At 43.3% G+C, this 13,198-nt stretch overlaps 1 protein-coding gene across 2 annotated transcripts; it reads right to left on the bottom strand.

The window, feature by feature from the left end:
- Window positions 1-1,874: 1,874 nt before the first annotated feature.
- WEE1 (WEE1 G2 checkpoint kinase) lies at window positions 1,875-12,728 on the bottom strand. Of its 2 annotated transcripts, none has more exons than XM_064452688.1 (11): window positions 11,926-12,728; window positions 9,666-9,874; window positions 9,097-9,163; window positions 8,841-9,013; window positions 7,776-7,897; window positions 6,944-7,090; window positions 6,480-6,575; window positions 6,313-6,398; window positions 5,890-6,060; window positions 5,652-5,797; window positions 1,875-3,187 (listed from the first exon to the last, which is right to left on the bottom strand). In XM_064452688.1, exons 1-11 carry the CDS (start codon window positions 12,481-12,483, stop codon window positions 3,037-3,039), a joined length of 1,926 nt encoding a protein of 641 aa, XP_064308758.1. In that variant the 5' UTR covers window positions 12,484-12,728; the 3' UTR covers window positions 1,875-3,036. The 2 variants fall into 2 exon arrangements, with proteins under 2 accessions (XP_064308758.1, XP_064308759.1); XM_064452689.1 differs by lacking the exon at window positions 11,926-12,728 and adding an exon at window positions 9,986-10,006.
- Between the last annotated feature and the right edge of the window lie 470 nt (window positions 12,729-13,198).

Below are 13,198 nucleotides of genomic sequence, written 5' to 3'. Positions count from 1 at the left end.
TGAAGACATTTTTCCTAATATCCAATCTAAACCTCCCCTGGCACAACTTGAGGCCATTTCCTCTCATCCTATCACTTCTTACTTGGGAGAAGAGATCAACACCCACATCGCTACAACCTCCTTTCAGGTAGCTGTAGAGAGCAATAAGGTCTCCCCTCAGCTTCCTATTCTCCAGGCTAAACAACCCCAGTTCCTTCATCCGCTCCTCATAAGCCTTATTCTCCAGACCCTTCACTAGCTCTGTTGCCCTTCTCTGGACACACTCCAGCACCTCCATGTCTGTCTTATACTGAGGGGCCCAAAACTGAACACAGTGTTCAAAGCATGGCCTCACCAGCGCTTGAGTACAGGGGGACAATCACTCCCCTAGTCCTGCTGGCTCATATTCAGCCAGCTGTCAACCTACAACCCCAGGTCCTTTTCCACCAACAGCTCTCCAGCCACTCTTCCCCAAGCCTGTAGCATTACATGGGGTTGTTGTGACCTAAGTGCAAGAGCTGACACTGAGCCTTGTTGAACCTCATGCAATCGGCCTCAGCCCATCAATCCAGCCTGTCCAGATCCCTCTGTGGAGCCTTTCTACCCTCAAGAAGATTAGCACTCCTGCCCAATTTGGTGTCATCTGCAAACTTACTGAGGGTGCACTTGATCCCCTCATCCAGACATTTGATAAAAGTACTAAACAGAACTGGCCCCAACACTGAGCCCTGGGGAACACCACTTGTAACTGGCCACCAACTAGATTTAACTACCTTCACCACAACTCTTTGGACCCAGCCATATAGCCAGTTTTTTATCCAGCAGAGTACACCTCTAAAAGCCTGCATAGCTACTATGTACAGTTTGTTTGCGCAGCAATACCTGTACTGATGTTACATGCCTCTGAAAATGCGTGATGCAAGAGCACATAATTATCATAGGTAGATCAAATTTATTTACACTAAGGGAAGAAACGCTTACTACTTTGTTGATCCTCCACCAATTGATATTTATGACTGTTCAGAAGTATGCTTTATGAGAAGTCTCATTTAGTGTAGATGAACATTAAAATACTGCAACAAAACCATATGAGATAGTCTAAGTTCTTTCACAAACAGGAGAGAACTATCAAAGTAAAAACTTAAAGTATTCCACTCTATCAATTTTTACTGATGAGAATTGCATATTCAAAAGTTACCTAAAACCAAGCCTCTGAATTTCAGTCATACATGACTAGCATTGAGACCTCTTGACAAATGTTAATTGCAAAGTTAAATATTATCACAGCCCATTCAATTCACATACAGCTTCTGATAGTCACCTGTGGCTCTTTAATACAGTTATGTAAAAGCTTCCCCAATAGACTGATCTATTAAGCCCTTATTAATTTTACTGTCTCTCTTCTCTTCACGTGAGGTAGAATACAAATGCATAACAGAATATGCTGTTACTGTGTTCCCTGGACTATTCCAGTTCCTCCCACTGTTTTCTTCCCAACTTCTAAATAAGTAGTTCTCTTCCCATTCTCAGCAATTCATGAATTTTCCTCCTTACCTCAGATCCAGGTCTTTCTTCACATAGTTTCATCTAGTCCTCCCATCTTCACAGTCGTGGGTTCCCCTTGAAATCTTCCAGGGGCTTCATCTTTCCAACATGCAGGACCATTTCTGAAGCTGTAGAGACAGACTGCTATAGATACCAATGCACAGACAGTGGTGTTCCTCTCCTAACATAACTATCAGTGAGTACATTATCTCAGCCCCGCTCTCATGAGAGGGAGCCACAAGCATTACACGCAGGAGCAGAAGGAAGATCTAATCAGGACTTGCCATAGTATATTCCTTACTCAATATTTTATTTCTACAACTATAGAGTTAAATAAGTGTTAGACAATATTAAACAAAACTTTTGACTTTAATATTCAAATTCAACACTAGTAAGAACAAATAGAGCACAAGTGGGAAACATTGTTTAAACTAAAATTAATGAAGACACAAGCCAGTAATTAGAACTGTTCATTTTTTAGCAACATCCATCAGCCTAGGTCCAGCATCTCGGACTGTGGTTTCAGTACAGTATACTATAAGCACGATCAAACTTATGTACATAAACAATGAAGAACAAACTGAACACACTAAACAATTATTTACAAGTACTCCAACATAAAAAAAAAATATACAATAGCCTCAAGAATGGACAACTGAAGAGAATACCAACATTTAGAGAACCTTATTAGAAAGAAATACAAAACATCAATAGCCAAGACATTAACAATTGCACTACACTAATACAGAGTCCAAATATTAAATTGGTGCATTATTTCACAATGCACTAGCTTTGAGAGAAAAATGTTGCCTTCACTAAAATGCAGCTTAGATTTGTTTCACGTAATTGTTTTAACAAGAAGCCTATTAACACAATAATGATTGTTTTAATGCTACAGTTTACAGCAAGGACAAACTAAAAATAGCAGCAGTTCCACATGGCACTTAATTCCACAGGTTTCTAAACCGTGGTTTATGCAATGCCTACAAAGTGCTCCCAGTTGAATATACAATTAAAATTCACAATAAAAGTCTACCTGACATCAGGTACATTGAGTGTAGGTGGCCTTAAAGCCTGTCTTTCAGAATTCATTCCCCTCTACTCCAAAAAATAAATCAGTAACTATCAAAGCAAGGCCCCCCTCCCTCCCTCTTAAAGATCATCAGGGATATTACGTCTTATTACAATGCCGTAACACTACAAAGCAGCACACCACTATAGTGGTTAACCCTGGGACGATGTAACATCTAACAGTGTAACTGAAAGGCTTATGGATTAACATCCAGGATCCTCTATAGACAAGACAGTAACTGAGTCCGTTAACTCAAATGGTTAATACAGCTCATCAGCCATATTGTACAAGTCAAAACCCAGAAGCAATTCCTGTGAAACTAGTGACACTGATCAAAGACGGGACAAGAAACCAGGAATTGAATGCTTCCTTCAATTCCTTAGGCCTCAGTCCAGCAGAGATACTATAGCCATCCTCAGTAGTTCTTTTAGACTTCATAGTTAGTATATAGTAAGACTAACTGAGCGGTTCATCTTCTTTCCAATGAGTCGAGATGGTCTATTTTGTGTTGTAGATCTAGTCGTCATTCTGTCAGTGAACAGTGCTCGCTCCTCAGCTGCAGCCTTTGCCATCTGTGCCTTCTTCAGCTCTCTGCAAGACATTGAGAGAGTCACACTTCCACAATGGTATCACAGCATATCACAGCAAGAGCGTTTCAAACAAATTACAGCAGTTCAGAACTTAAGGCTTGCCATCAATTTAAGTCATACTAAGACCATTATCATTTGCATCCACCTGTTTACAATATTTATCTAGATGTTCTTTCTTTCAAACAACAAGGGAGGGAAATGACAAACTCACACAACTCAGCCTGATTTTGAAATCCAGCCTTTTATAAGCAGCTCAACACTTTAATTACCAGAACACAGTAGGATGCTCTTTACTTTCTAGTACAAGCCATATGATAAATCACTCAATAGCTAATTACTGAGGTTTGCCCAAATGAAGCATTCAGCCACAACTGAACTTCTGTGGAAGATTCAGACACACACTTAAATGAACACAGATGAACATAACTGGCGGCAGACAACTCAGCAACCATCCTTTTCCTTTTGCATACCCACATCAAAAGCTTATCACCACCTAAATCTTTTTTGCCCAACATAAAAATCTGAGCCCAAAACTGCAAGGCTGAGTCAGTGGAGGCAGCATAGACCATTGACCCCATGCAACATTCCATCAACTATTCTGTTTCAGAGAATTACCAGTACTCGGTCTGAGGATGAAGTTAAAAATCAGGATAAACCTATGAAATAGTCTGACTAAAGAGCAAAGTTAGCTTTATCAAGAGTTTCCCACACACACCCCTTTTCTCCTGTCCTTAAATGCTGGCATATAGCTAAGTGTAAGGATGCCCCTGTAATTTTTTTCTCCTCCCCTAACCCAAACTATCCCTTGAAGAATTTTCTCTACCATAAAAACTAGTATTGGTAATCTTGCTTCATATATGGACTCCAAAACAAGATCAAATTTTAAAAGCTTGCTGCATATTGGTGTGGACATATTTAGTTTTAAGCGACATTTTTTAGTTTTAATAAGCTACTCCCATTCTTGTACGCCAAAGTATTATTCATTAACACCTGTGCCCCATCTAATCATCCCCACATTATCACTGTGTCAGTTCACTGCAAGAGATTGTAATCAATTTTTAGTCATCTTCCTTAAAGACTGAACATCTGTCACAAATGCGCACACATGTGCACACACACCCACCACACCATTACCAGGAAGTTAGATTTTTACAATATACTTCCATTCTTCCCTAGAAGTCTAATCTTCAATTCTTCCTTCCTCTGAAAAGGCGACACAGTAGACAGAAGAGCCGATTTTCCTTACGTGGATTGCTTTCACTCATAACTTCAAACACAAATGGTATCTTAAAATGGGTCAAACGCAGGAGCATTAAAAAACCCCAAGAAAACAAAATAAACCAAAACTAGCTACCTGAACTATTTTATGGAACACTACCCCCACAACTTTAAAAATTATTGTGGATAAGTGTTCTTTTTAAATCATTCTTGGATTTACAGTTATTTTCTAAGGATGTACCCTACTTGTTGCTGGGACAGTAGTAATCTTCACGAAGTAGTACCTTTGCCAACTTCCCCTTTCACATAGTACAAAAATGTGTTGTCTTTATATAAGCAAGCAAGTTACCTCAGCAAATCTGTCCTTGAATAACCTGCGCAAACTGTCAAATCATTCTTTCTGCAGTCAGTGTAATTCATAAGATTATTATAAAGATCACCATCTAAAATGGCAAGCCTAGCTTCACTCAGACTGTGGCAATGGTAGGATATGCAGGCAGCAGTGGAGAGAATCCAAACGCAAAGTTAACATCTTTACTCAAAACGAGCCAGGCAGAAAGTAATCAGTGTTCTACATTCCCTCATAAAAGCCTGCCTCTAATACCTGTAAAGTTAACTGCAGTGAAAGATTCAGGCGATTGCTTCTTAACTTACTTTTTCTCCAAAACTTAAGAAGAAATCAGACTTTCCTAAGGGAAATCTCTTCTTCAAAGCTTGAATTCAGAGTTGAGTGTTTGGACAAGGGGTAGGACAAGATGACCTCCCAATACAAACAATTCTCTGGTAACCTAATAATACTGCTGTGTAAAACTCAAATTAGCCCAAAAACATTTGTGATGCGCCGTTTTATTTAAATTCAAAACAGCTCATTTAAGTCAGGTTTTCCAACATGTTTCAAAGTACAGATAACCTAGGAAAACACCGACTAGAATAATATAGATTTAAGTTCCATTATACTTGTCACAAATGCTTGAAACATTTTTTTTAAAAAAAACTACAATGTTTTGTATGCCTTGAATACTAATAGCGTAGTTGAGATTCCCTTAGAGTATTCAAGAAGTTCCTTCTATGCAGAAAGCTCCTTTTAAAGTTACGTAACTCACTTTGTACTCTCAGGTATGTACATGCATACAGATTTGTGGACCTCATGCAGAAACAAGGACAGTCCTGTTTTATCATCACTCTACCATCATATGAAAACCCATTAGAAATTAAGTTTTATGTAAGGACCCCAAGGAACTACTTACTTCTGCAAGAGCGAGTTTTTGAATTTTTCAGCATTCAGTTCTATCCGGAGCTGCTCTGCACTCTTTTTTGCAGCAGAGAGAAGCACTGAATGCTTAACTAGTGCCACAGCTGAAGGCCTTTTCTCTGGATCAGGATTAATCATAACCTTGGAAAAAAGAAAATAAGACACTCTATAGTTAAGGCCAGTAATACAGTAAATTACACAAATCAGTGAGCCACCAGTACAAGAGTTCTTACTTTTAGTAAGTCTAGTAATTCTTGAGAAAGCACTTGTGGTATTCTAGGTAGTTTTCCTTGCCGAATTTCATGCCATTGGTCCCCGTTAGTTGGAAGTGGTTCAGCCCCAGCAGCACAGACAACAGTCAGAGCAAGAGCAAAAATATCTGCTTTTGGCAAATGAGTGTAGTTCTTGAAAAACAAAGAAAAATAAATTTACTGCACATACCACCCAGCGTAAGAGGAGATCTAACAGACAACTAAACTATTCAGCACTGAACACATCCACAATACCTCATCCCTGTTAAGTACTACCAGTGTTCAAGGGGATACCCATTTAGGAAGCTTCTTCTCCAGCAAGGATGCAGCAGACAGTAACTCATTACTCCAAAGAAAACAGCATGAAGACTGAGGAGCACTATTTTGCACAAACAGAACAGTTACCTCTTGTAGGACTTCATTTGCAAGAAAACGGCTGTCACCTTCCTCCACTTGTGGACTAGATACTCGAGTTACATGACCAAGGTCACCTGCAAAAAGAAAATAAGGTTATTTTTCACAAGACAAATAGACAATGCAATTCTCTTAAGCATAAGAGTGCTGCTTCTCACCTATTTTAAATATGACTCTATCAGACGACCAGTCATCATCATCACCTTCTTCTGAAGTTGTACTCGGGACTGATGTCCTAGATATGAAAATATTACCTGAAAAAGAGTGGAATTGTTAAAAAAACATTTTTGTCCAATTTCTACTTCATTTAGTTTCACTACAGTTTGCTTGAGCCACACAGTACCCAGTTTGTAGAGCAAGAAACTATAACCTACTTGCTCTGGCTACTCTGCTGGGAGGAGAGCCAAGTGTTATGCAAGTAGAGTCAATTACACAAAAAGGACCCAAGATAAACTCAACAACACTTCAAGTTTGCTAGCCAATTTTTTAACTGACATCTTTGTACTGCCATTTAGAACTTCAGTGAAGAATTTACAGTTAGTAGGGTGTGGCTAACTGCTCATTTTTCTACAGCAGATTAAATTAAGTTGTCAATACAGAGTAAAGCAGTTTACAAACTCACTAGGTTTGATATCCATGTGTACCAGTGACATTGAATGAATGTACTTTAAGCCTCGAGCCACCTGAAGTAGCAGGTCCTTCAGTTCTGGTTCAGTAAAATATCGCATATTCCTGTAATTTTCACTTATTGCATCTGCTAAACTGCCGCCTAAAACAACATCAAAGAAAACAACTAATTATTTTACATCAAACAGTTGACAAAGCAATGACAACCTGCTTCCAAAACAAGCACAACTGACTTCCAAAAGTAACAGTGAACGTATCACCAAGACCTTGCTGATGATGATACAAAGGAAGCGTAAAATGTAGTGCTGTATGCCCACTTTATATCCATGTAATATAATAAAATTATTTTTCTGCTGTAGTTGCTGTGCAAATTAACACAAGGATACCAACACAAGGGAAGAGACCTCTCTCTCCACACACACCCCCACCCCCCAAATCTCTGGCAGGGTTTCAAACATAAGAAAAATCTTCAGAAATCAGGTCCACCTCCCTTTTCAAAGGCAACTCTCTGGTAACTTCCTCTGTTTCAGCCTGTACTATTGTACAGAAGAAAGAACAGTTTTGCTGCTCACAAATGCCTCACTGTACTTCCAATATTCTCGAACACTTAAGACTGTCTGCAATTTTGTATAGTTTTTGCTTCATGTATCTGACATGGCTTTTCAGACAGAAAGGAACATCAGACACATTTGAGACAATGATGGCGTGAGGTATATGTAGGGCAATCAATTCTGAACTAGTGCTAGAGATTTGTAGAGATATCTGTGTATCTTCAAAAATTAGGTTTTTTGAAAGCAACTTCAGAAAAACCGATAAACTTCACTTACCATTGCAATATTCATTCTGTATAAGCATGTGATCATCTTCTGCCCATGCAGAGTAGTATCTTACTACGTGAGAATGCTGTCCCAGAACTGCGTGTGCGTAGACCTCTCTTAAAGCATTTTGCCTGTTACAGTCACAAAAAACAACAGCACACAAGAATATTATGAGGTGAAATTAGTCCAATTTCAGCTTGATAGAAACACTTACAATAGCATGCCCCTTTGCCAGCTCAGGTTTCTAATTAAAAATCTTCATAATGAGTTCTGTGGCACCTTAAAGTGGATTTGTATTTATTTCCAAACAGCTAGAATAATTTACACTGTATTAAAAGACTAAGTATATTGAATGTAAAAAAAACAGGTTTTGTTGCAGATAATTCCTGAGGGAGCTGCTGCTTCCATTACATACTTTCCAACCAGCAGCAGCAGCAAGCTGTGCATAGCATAAGTTTTAGGAAAAAACTACTGACAGTCATAAGCCAAGAGTATGACTGAACTCAACATTCCTAACTCCTTGTGTGTAAGTATGGTATGCAATTCTGAGCAACTCAAACTTGTGGAGTTTTATATGATAACTATTAGAACAGTGGGTGGAAAAAAGTAATGAATCACAGGCTCTTTCATAAATGCCAAAAAATACCGCAAAACTGACTGAATTAATCTGCATGTCACTCAAGTTGACAAGGATGAGGACCTAGTTGGGAATACTGCTTTCCTTTCATATTCCAAAGGATCATCACTGCAGTTTATTCATATAGTCCCTCCTACCATTAATGCAAGTAAGCGTTATTCTTACTTTCCAGATGAGAACAATCTGTTTCCAGACAGAATATTGGGACAAACACCTGCTAGAAGAGAGGCCATGTAGCCTTTCCTCTCCTGTGCTGTGCATTCCGGGGGCGGGGCAGGGGGGGAGAGTAAAGTGACTTCAAAATTGTGTTCTACATTTAATTATTGTATATTTATACTTTTTCTGTTAAATGCCTACTCTAAACACCAATACAAAGAGACATAGAAGGAAAAGCATCAAGAGGTGACTTTTAACTTTTAATAGCAGGAAATACTCACTCATCTACTGAGCCAGCTAAGGGTTTCTTGGATCGCTTTATTGCGTAAATACAGCCATCAAGTCTCTTCACACATTTAAACACTGAACCGAATTCACCAGATCCAATCTTCTCTAACTCATGAAATTCAGTTGCATACCGTGACTTCATATTACTTTCTGTTATTGTTATCCTCTGCAAAGATTAGAAAGGAAAATACTTAGATCTGCAGACAGACAAACTGCCAAACTTACTATCAAGTTCTAAAGATTAATTACCTTAGCAGGTCTGATAGTTTCATCTTCAGGCTCTCCATCACTTGCTTCCATGTCCTCTCCACAAGAACTGAAATTCACACCAGTTACTTTTTCAGAAGTAATATGGCTTAAGTAAAACTAAAACTGTTAAGTCAACTTTAAGCTGTTGATTTTTCTGAGATCTAGTTGTCCCATTCTACCTTAGTTTAACTAATTGAACGCTAGACATTTGTAAGCACAAACTCATAAAATAAAGGTATCGTGGCCTTTGTAATTTCTTTCTTCATGTTTCATACTAGTATTCAATGTGTTTTCCCTCCCCAGGAAATGGCTGTGTCCTACGGCCTTGTGACCAAATGAGCTATGCACAGTCTAGTCTATCCTCTCTGTACACTATTCAAAAGATCTAGTGCTAAATGTTTATTTCATAGTGTCATGCATCTCAAAGCAGATACTTTAAGATCTACATTATCTATCACTAACAGATTTGCAAGGAAAAATACTTCCATACAAACCATTTGTAACACAACTTTTACAGCTAAAAGTAGTTCTAAAGATAAGCTTAACAGAGGAAGACACAAGTTACTCACTCATTCCAGTGCGTTCTCTTCCTCCTACGACATTTTCCTTCAGAGTTGTGAAGAAACATGGAATCAGGAGTGAAAGGATTAATGTTCACATGAGGTGTTTGTCGAATATCATCATCTTGCTTTTCTGATTTTCCAACATTCATAAATAGAGAGCCCCCTCGAAGTTTGACTGAGCTGGAGCCTATTCCTTGTGCTTTAGAAAGCAAACTCTGTATTAAAAAAAAAAGACCAAAAAAAAGGGACATTTATAGCCTCAACGTTGCTTGAAAGCTATTATTACTATACTGTCTATTCAACATTAGCACAAGTTGTTTAAGTACCTGCTTTTCCATCAAAAATAATTCCAGAGAAGCTATTAGGCTTCATACTCTACACAAAAAGATTACAAGAGCAGTTTTTTTCTGTCTTTAATCATTTAATCACCTAAACTTGTCAGACAATTCTTTGCCCATGGAACTAACCCAGAGCTAAACATGTAAATAAAAGATTTAAGTACTGATGCACAGATGCCCCATCATGAACCTAAAGAATTGCTCAAGAATTCACAGCACTGTTATGCCGTCAGTTCAAAATTCAAAACAGATCTTTTGTGTGGTAATTTGTCGGACCAGGTATTTTCCAGGCACATGATGAAACATCTCCCCATTACGCAGGGAAGTTTGCACCCGAGTCTCCTAAATCCTGGTGAGGATGCCAACCACTGACCTATTGGATCACAAGCAGGAGTATATTGCCTTACCCCTAGCAACACCTTGCAAAATAAAGAACTGACATTACTAAAGCCTAAACCACCACAAGGAAGAAGCACAATACTCAGGAATCTCAACCGCATTCCCCAAATCTGGACTAGGTGAAGACCTTTAAGGCACTGTGCATCTCAACACGCATTTCAGTACTCCCACTGGATACCTTAACCGATTCTTCCAGATTCCAAAGATAACCCCTCCAAGATAACCCGTGTAGAATTTGGGCACCTAAAGTATGAATCCCACTGAACAGCAGTATTAAAACCTTGTTTTTAGGGTTACAAGCCACAGGCCTCTTGCATCTCTATAAAGCATCTGCTCCTGACTCGGTGCAAGACCATCACCAACTTTACTATTTCCAAACACGTACCACTGATTTCTACCAGTGAAACCTCACTGTAGATGGAAACTGTCGAAAACCAATGAACAAGGCTGCCTTCCTCGCACCTTAAGTCAGTTGTTTTCAATCTACAGCCTATAGACCCCTGGGAGATTATCCCCGGGGATTATCCCTGGATTACTTCTAAAGGGCTATATGAAAAGTAATGAAGAAAGCAAGCCTATTAGCAGTAGATTTAAATTCACTATACGCTGTTTTACATGAGTGTCGAGTTCAAAAGTTGAAATGCCGACCAAAAGACTGTTATTGACAGAGTTAAGAGCTACCTATCCCTTTAAGCTTTCAAATCCTTCAGTTTAACAGCATCGCCTACTCAGCCTTTTACATTTCAGGCAAAAGAGCGCAGGCACTGAACTTGCACTGGCACAAGGCACATCAACATTACTGCTCATACCAACTTACAGCTCGCAGGAGCGAATTCCGATTGAACCTTTAACTTTCCGGTTATAATGGTACAGAAGACCACGCGAAACTAAAATATTTAAGAGTTTAATATTCTACTTTCATCTCTTCAAAACTCTTTTCCACAAAACAGCAAAAGCAGGGTACTTGCATATTTATGTAGATAAGTAACATATACATAAATGTAGAAAGATATTTATCAGTATGTGTGTCACGCAGACCAGGGGGGACCGCAGCACGCCCCCGGTCACCCTGCGGCTGGCCTCCCCTCTGGGGCAGCCGGGCTGCGGTGCGGAGGGATCCAAGGGGCCCCGGCGGGGCCGAGGCAGCCACGCGGGGGGGGGGCGGCGCCTCCCGGACCTCCCGTCGGGCCCACCGGAGCGGCCGCGGCCGGCCAGGCAGCGGGGCGGGGGCGCTTCGCCCCCCCCGCGGGTTACATAACCGTAACGGCCGGGCTGTGGGCAGACTCCGGGTCAGACGCCAACTCGCCGTGGCGGGCAGACGGGGCGGTGCGAGGGGCGACCCCGCCGGCACCACCCGGGTCCGCGCCGTTCAACCGCCGGCCACGGCGCAGTGCCTCTCGCCGCCCCCGCCCCCCCACCAAAGCTCACCGGGGGCGGGGCAGCCGCCAAGCCCTGCCCAGCGCCCCCCCCCCACGCCCTCTCCCCGGGCGGGTGGGGGGCCCCGCGGCGCTCCGTGGCCGGTGCCTCACCTTGGGAGTGTGCGGCGTGTCGAAGAGGCGCAGCTTGCGGAAGGTCTTGTGAGGCGGGGTGCCGGGGTAGTCGGGCAGCGGCGAGCTGGGCTCCTCGCTCCGCACCCGGTACCCGCTCGCCGCCGGGTGCGGCGGAGAGCGCCCGCAGTAGCGGCGGCCCTTGTGGGGTGGCGGCGGCGAGGGCGAACCGGCCATGAAATAGGCTCCAGGCGACTTTACCGGCGAGGAGCCGAACCCCTCCTCCTCCCACGAGTCCCCCTCGTCCGGCAGCGCCGCCGCCGCGGGCTCCATCTCCTCCTCCTCCTCCTCCTCCAGCAGGGGCGGGTCGCCCCGCGCCGGGGTGCGAGCCGCCGAGAGCGGCGAGTCCGCCTCCTGAAAGGCCGAGTCCTCCCCGGTGCTGTTGCCGCTGCTGCCGCCTTCCTCCTCTTCGTCCTCCTCCTCCTCTTCGCAATCGCTGTTGCCGCTCAGGAACAGCAGCTTCTGCCGGATCGGGGCGGCCGCCCGCCGGGCCGAGACCCGCCGCGGCGGCGCCGCCTGCTGCAAGCTCAGAAAGCTCATGGCGGCTGGCTGCGAGCCCCGCTCACGGCCGGAGCCGACCGGGCCGCGCCCGCTGTCGCTGCGCTGCCCCGCGCCCCCTCGGCGCGGTACGCCCCTGGGTGCGGCGGCGGGTCCGGCTCCACACGGCGCTGCTCCCGTGCACGGCACGGCTCGCCTCGCGCTGTTCGGACTCCGCGGCTTTCCCGCGACCGTTAGTCACGTGGCGCGCACGCCAGCCAATCACGCCCACCCACTCGGTTTGAAAACACAGAGGGAGGGGCCGGGCCTACACACGGCCGCGTCACGGGGTGCTTTGGCGCGAAGGCCGAGAGCGGAGGGGGCGGGGCTCTGCACCCGAAACCGACCCTGAGGCGGCGGCACGTACGTGTCCGCCCGAACGAGGCGCGGGCCCGGCGCCATCTTGGCCCGGGGGCGCGGCCTGGCTGGGCCGGGCCGGGCGGGGGAGTGGGGATCCCGAGCTGCCCCGCCGCCGTTCCGCGGGCGCGCCCTCCTGCTTCACAGCAAGGTTATTTTGCTGCCGTTTGGTTGCTGGAGGAGTGCGCAAAAATGTCCCATTTCACGTGTCCAAAAACAATAACTCCTCTTTGGCCGGTTTTTTTAGCTAACTCCTTTTTCAGCTAAACCAAAAATCTAATACATTCCAATGATACACGATTTTAAATGCAGTCAGAAACACAGGAGCCTTAAGCACGCACCCCATGCTGGTAACAATAAC

Source organism: Phalacrocorax carbo, chromosome 5, assembly GCF_963921805.1.
Source record: "Phalacrocorax carbo chromosome 5, bPhaCar2.1, whole genome shotgun sequence".
Taxonomy (NCBI): Eukaryota; Metazoa; Chordata; class Aves; order Suliformes; family Phalacrocoracidae; genus Phalacrocorax; species Phalacrocorax carbo.
This window is presented reverse-complemented; position numbering and strand designations above follow the sequence as displayed.

Excerpts from the sequence above, each read along its gene's own strand:
- WEE1 (XM_064452688.1), bottom strand. The coding sequence starts at position 12,483 with ATGAGCTTTCTGAGCTTGCAGCAGGCGGCGCCGCCGCGGCGGGTCTCG. Across the intron at positions 9,164-9,665 it reads AAGAGAACGCACTGGAATGA|TTCTTGTGGAGAGGACATGG; the intron begins GTGAGTAACTTG and ends TGTGAATTTCAG. Across the intron at positions 9,014-9,096 it reads AAACTATCAGACCTGCTAAG|AGGATAACAATAACAGAAAG; the intron begins GTAATTAATCTT and ends TAATCTTTGCAG.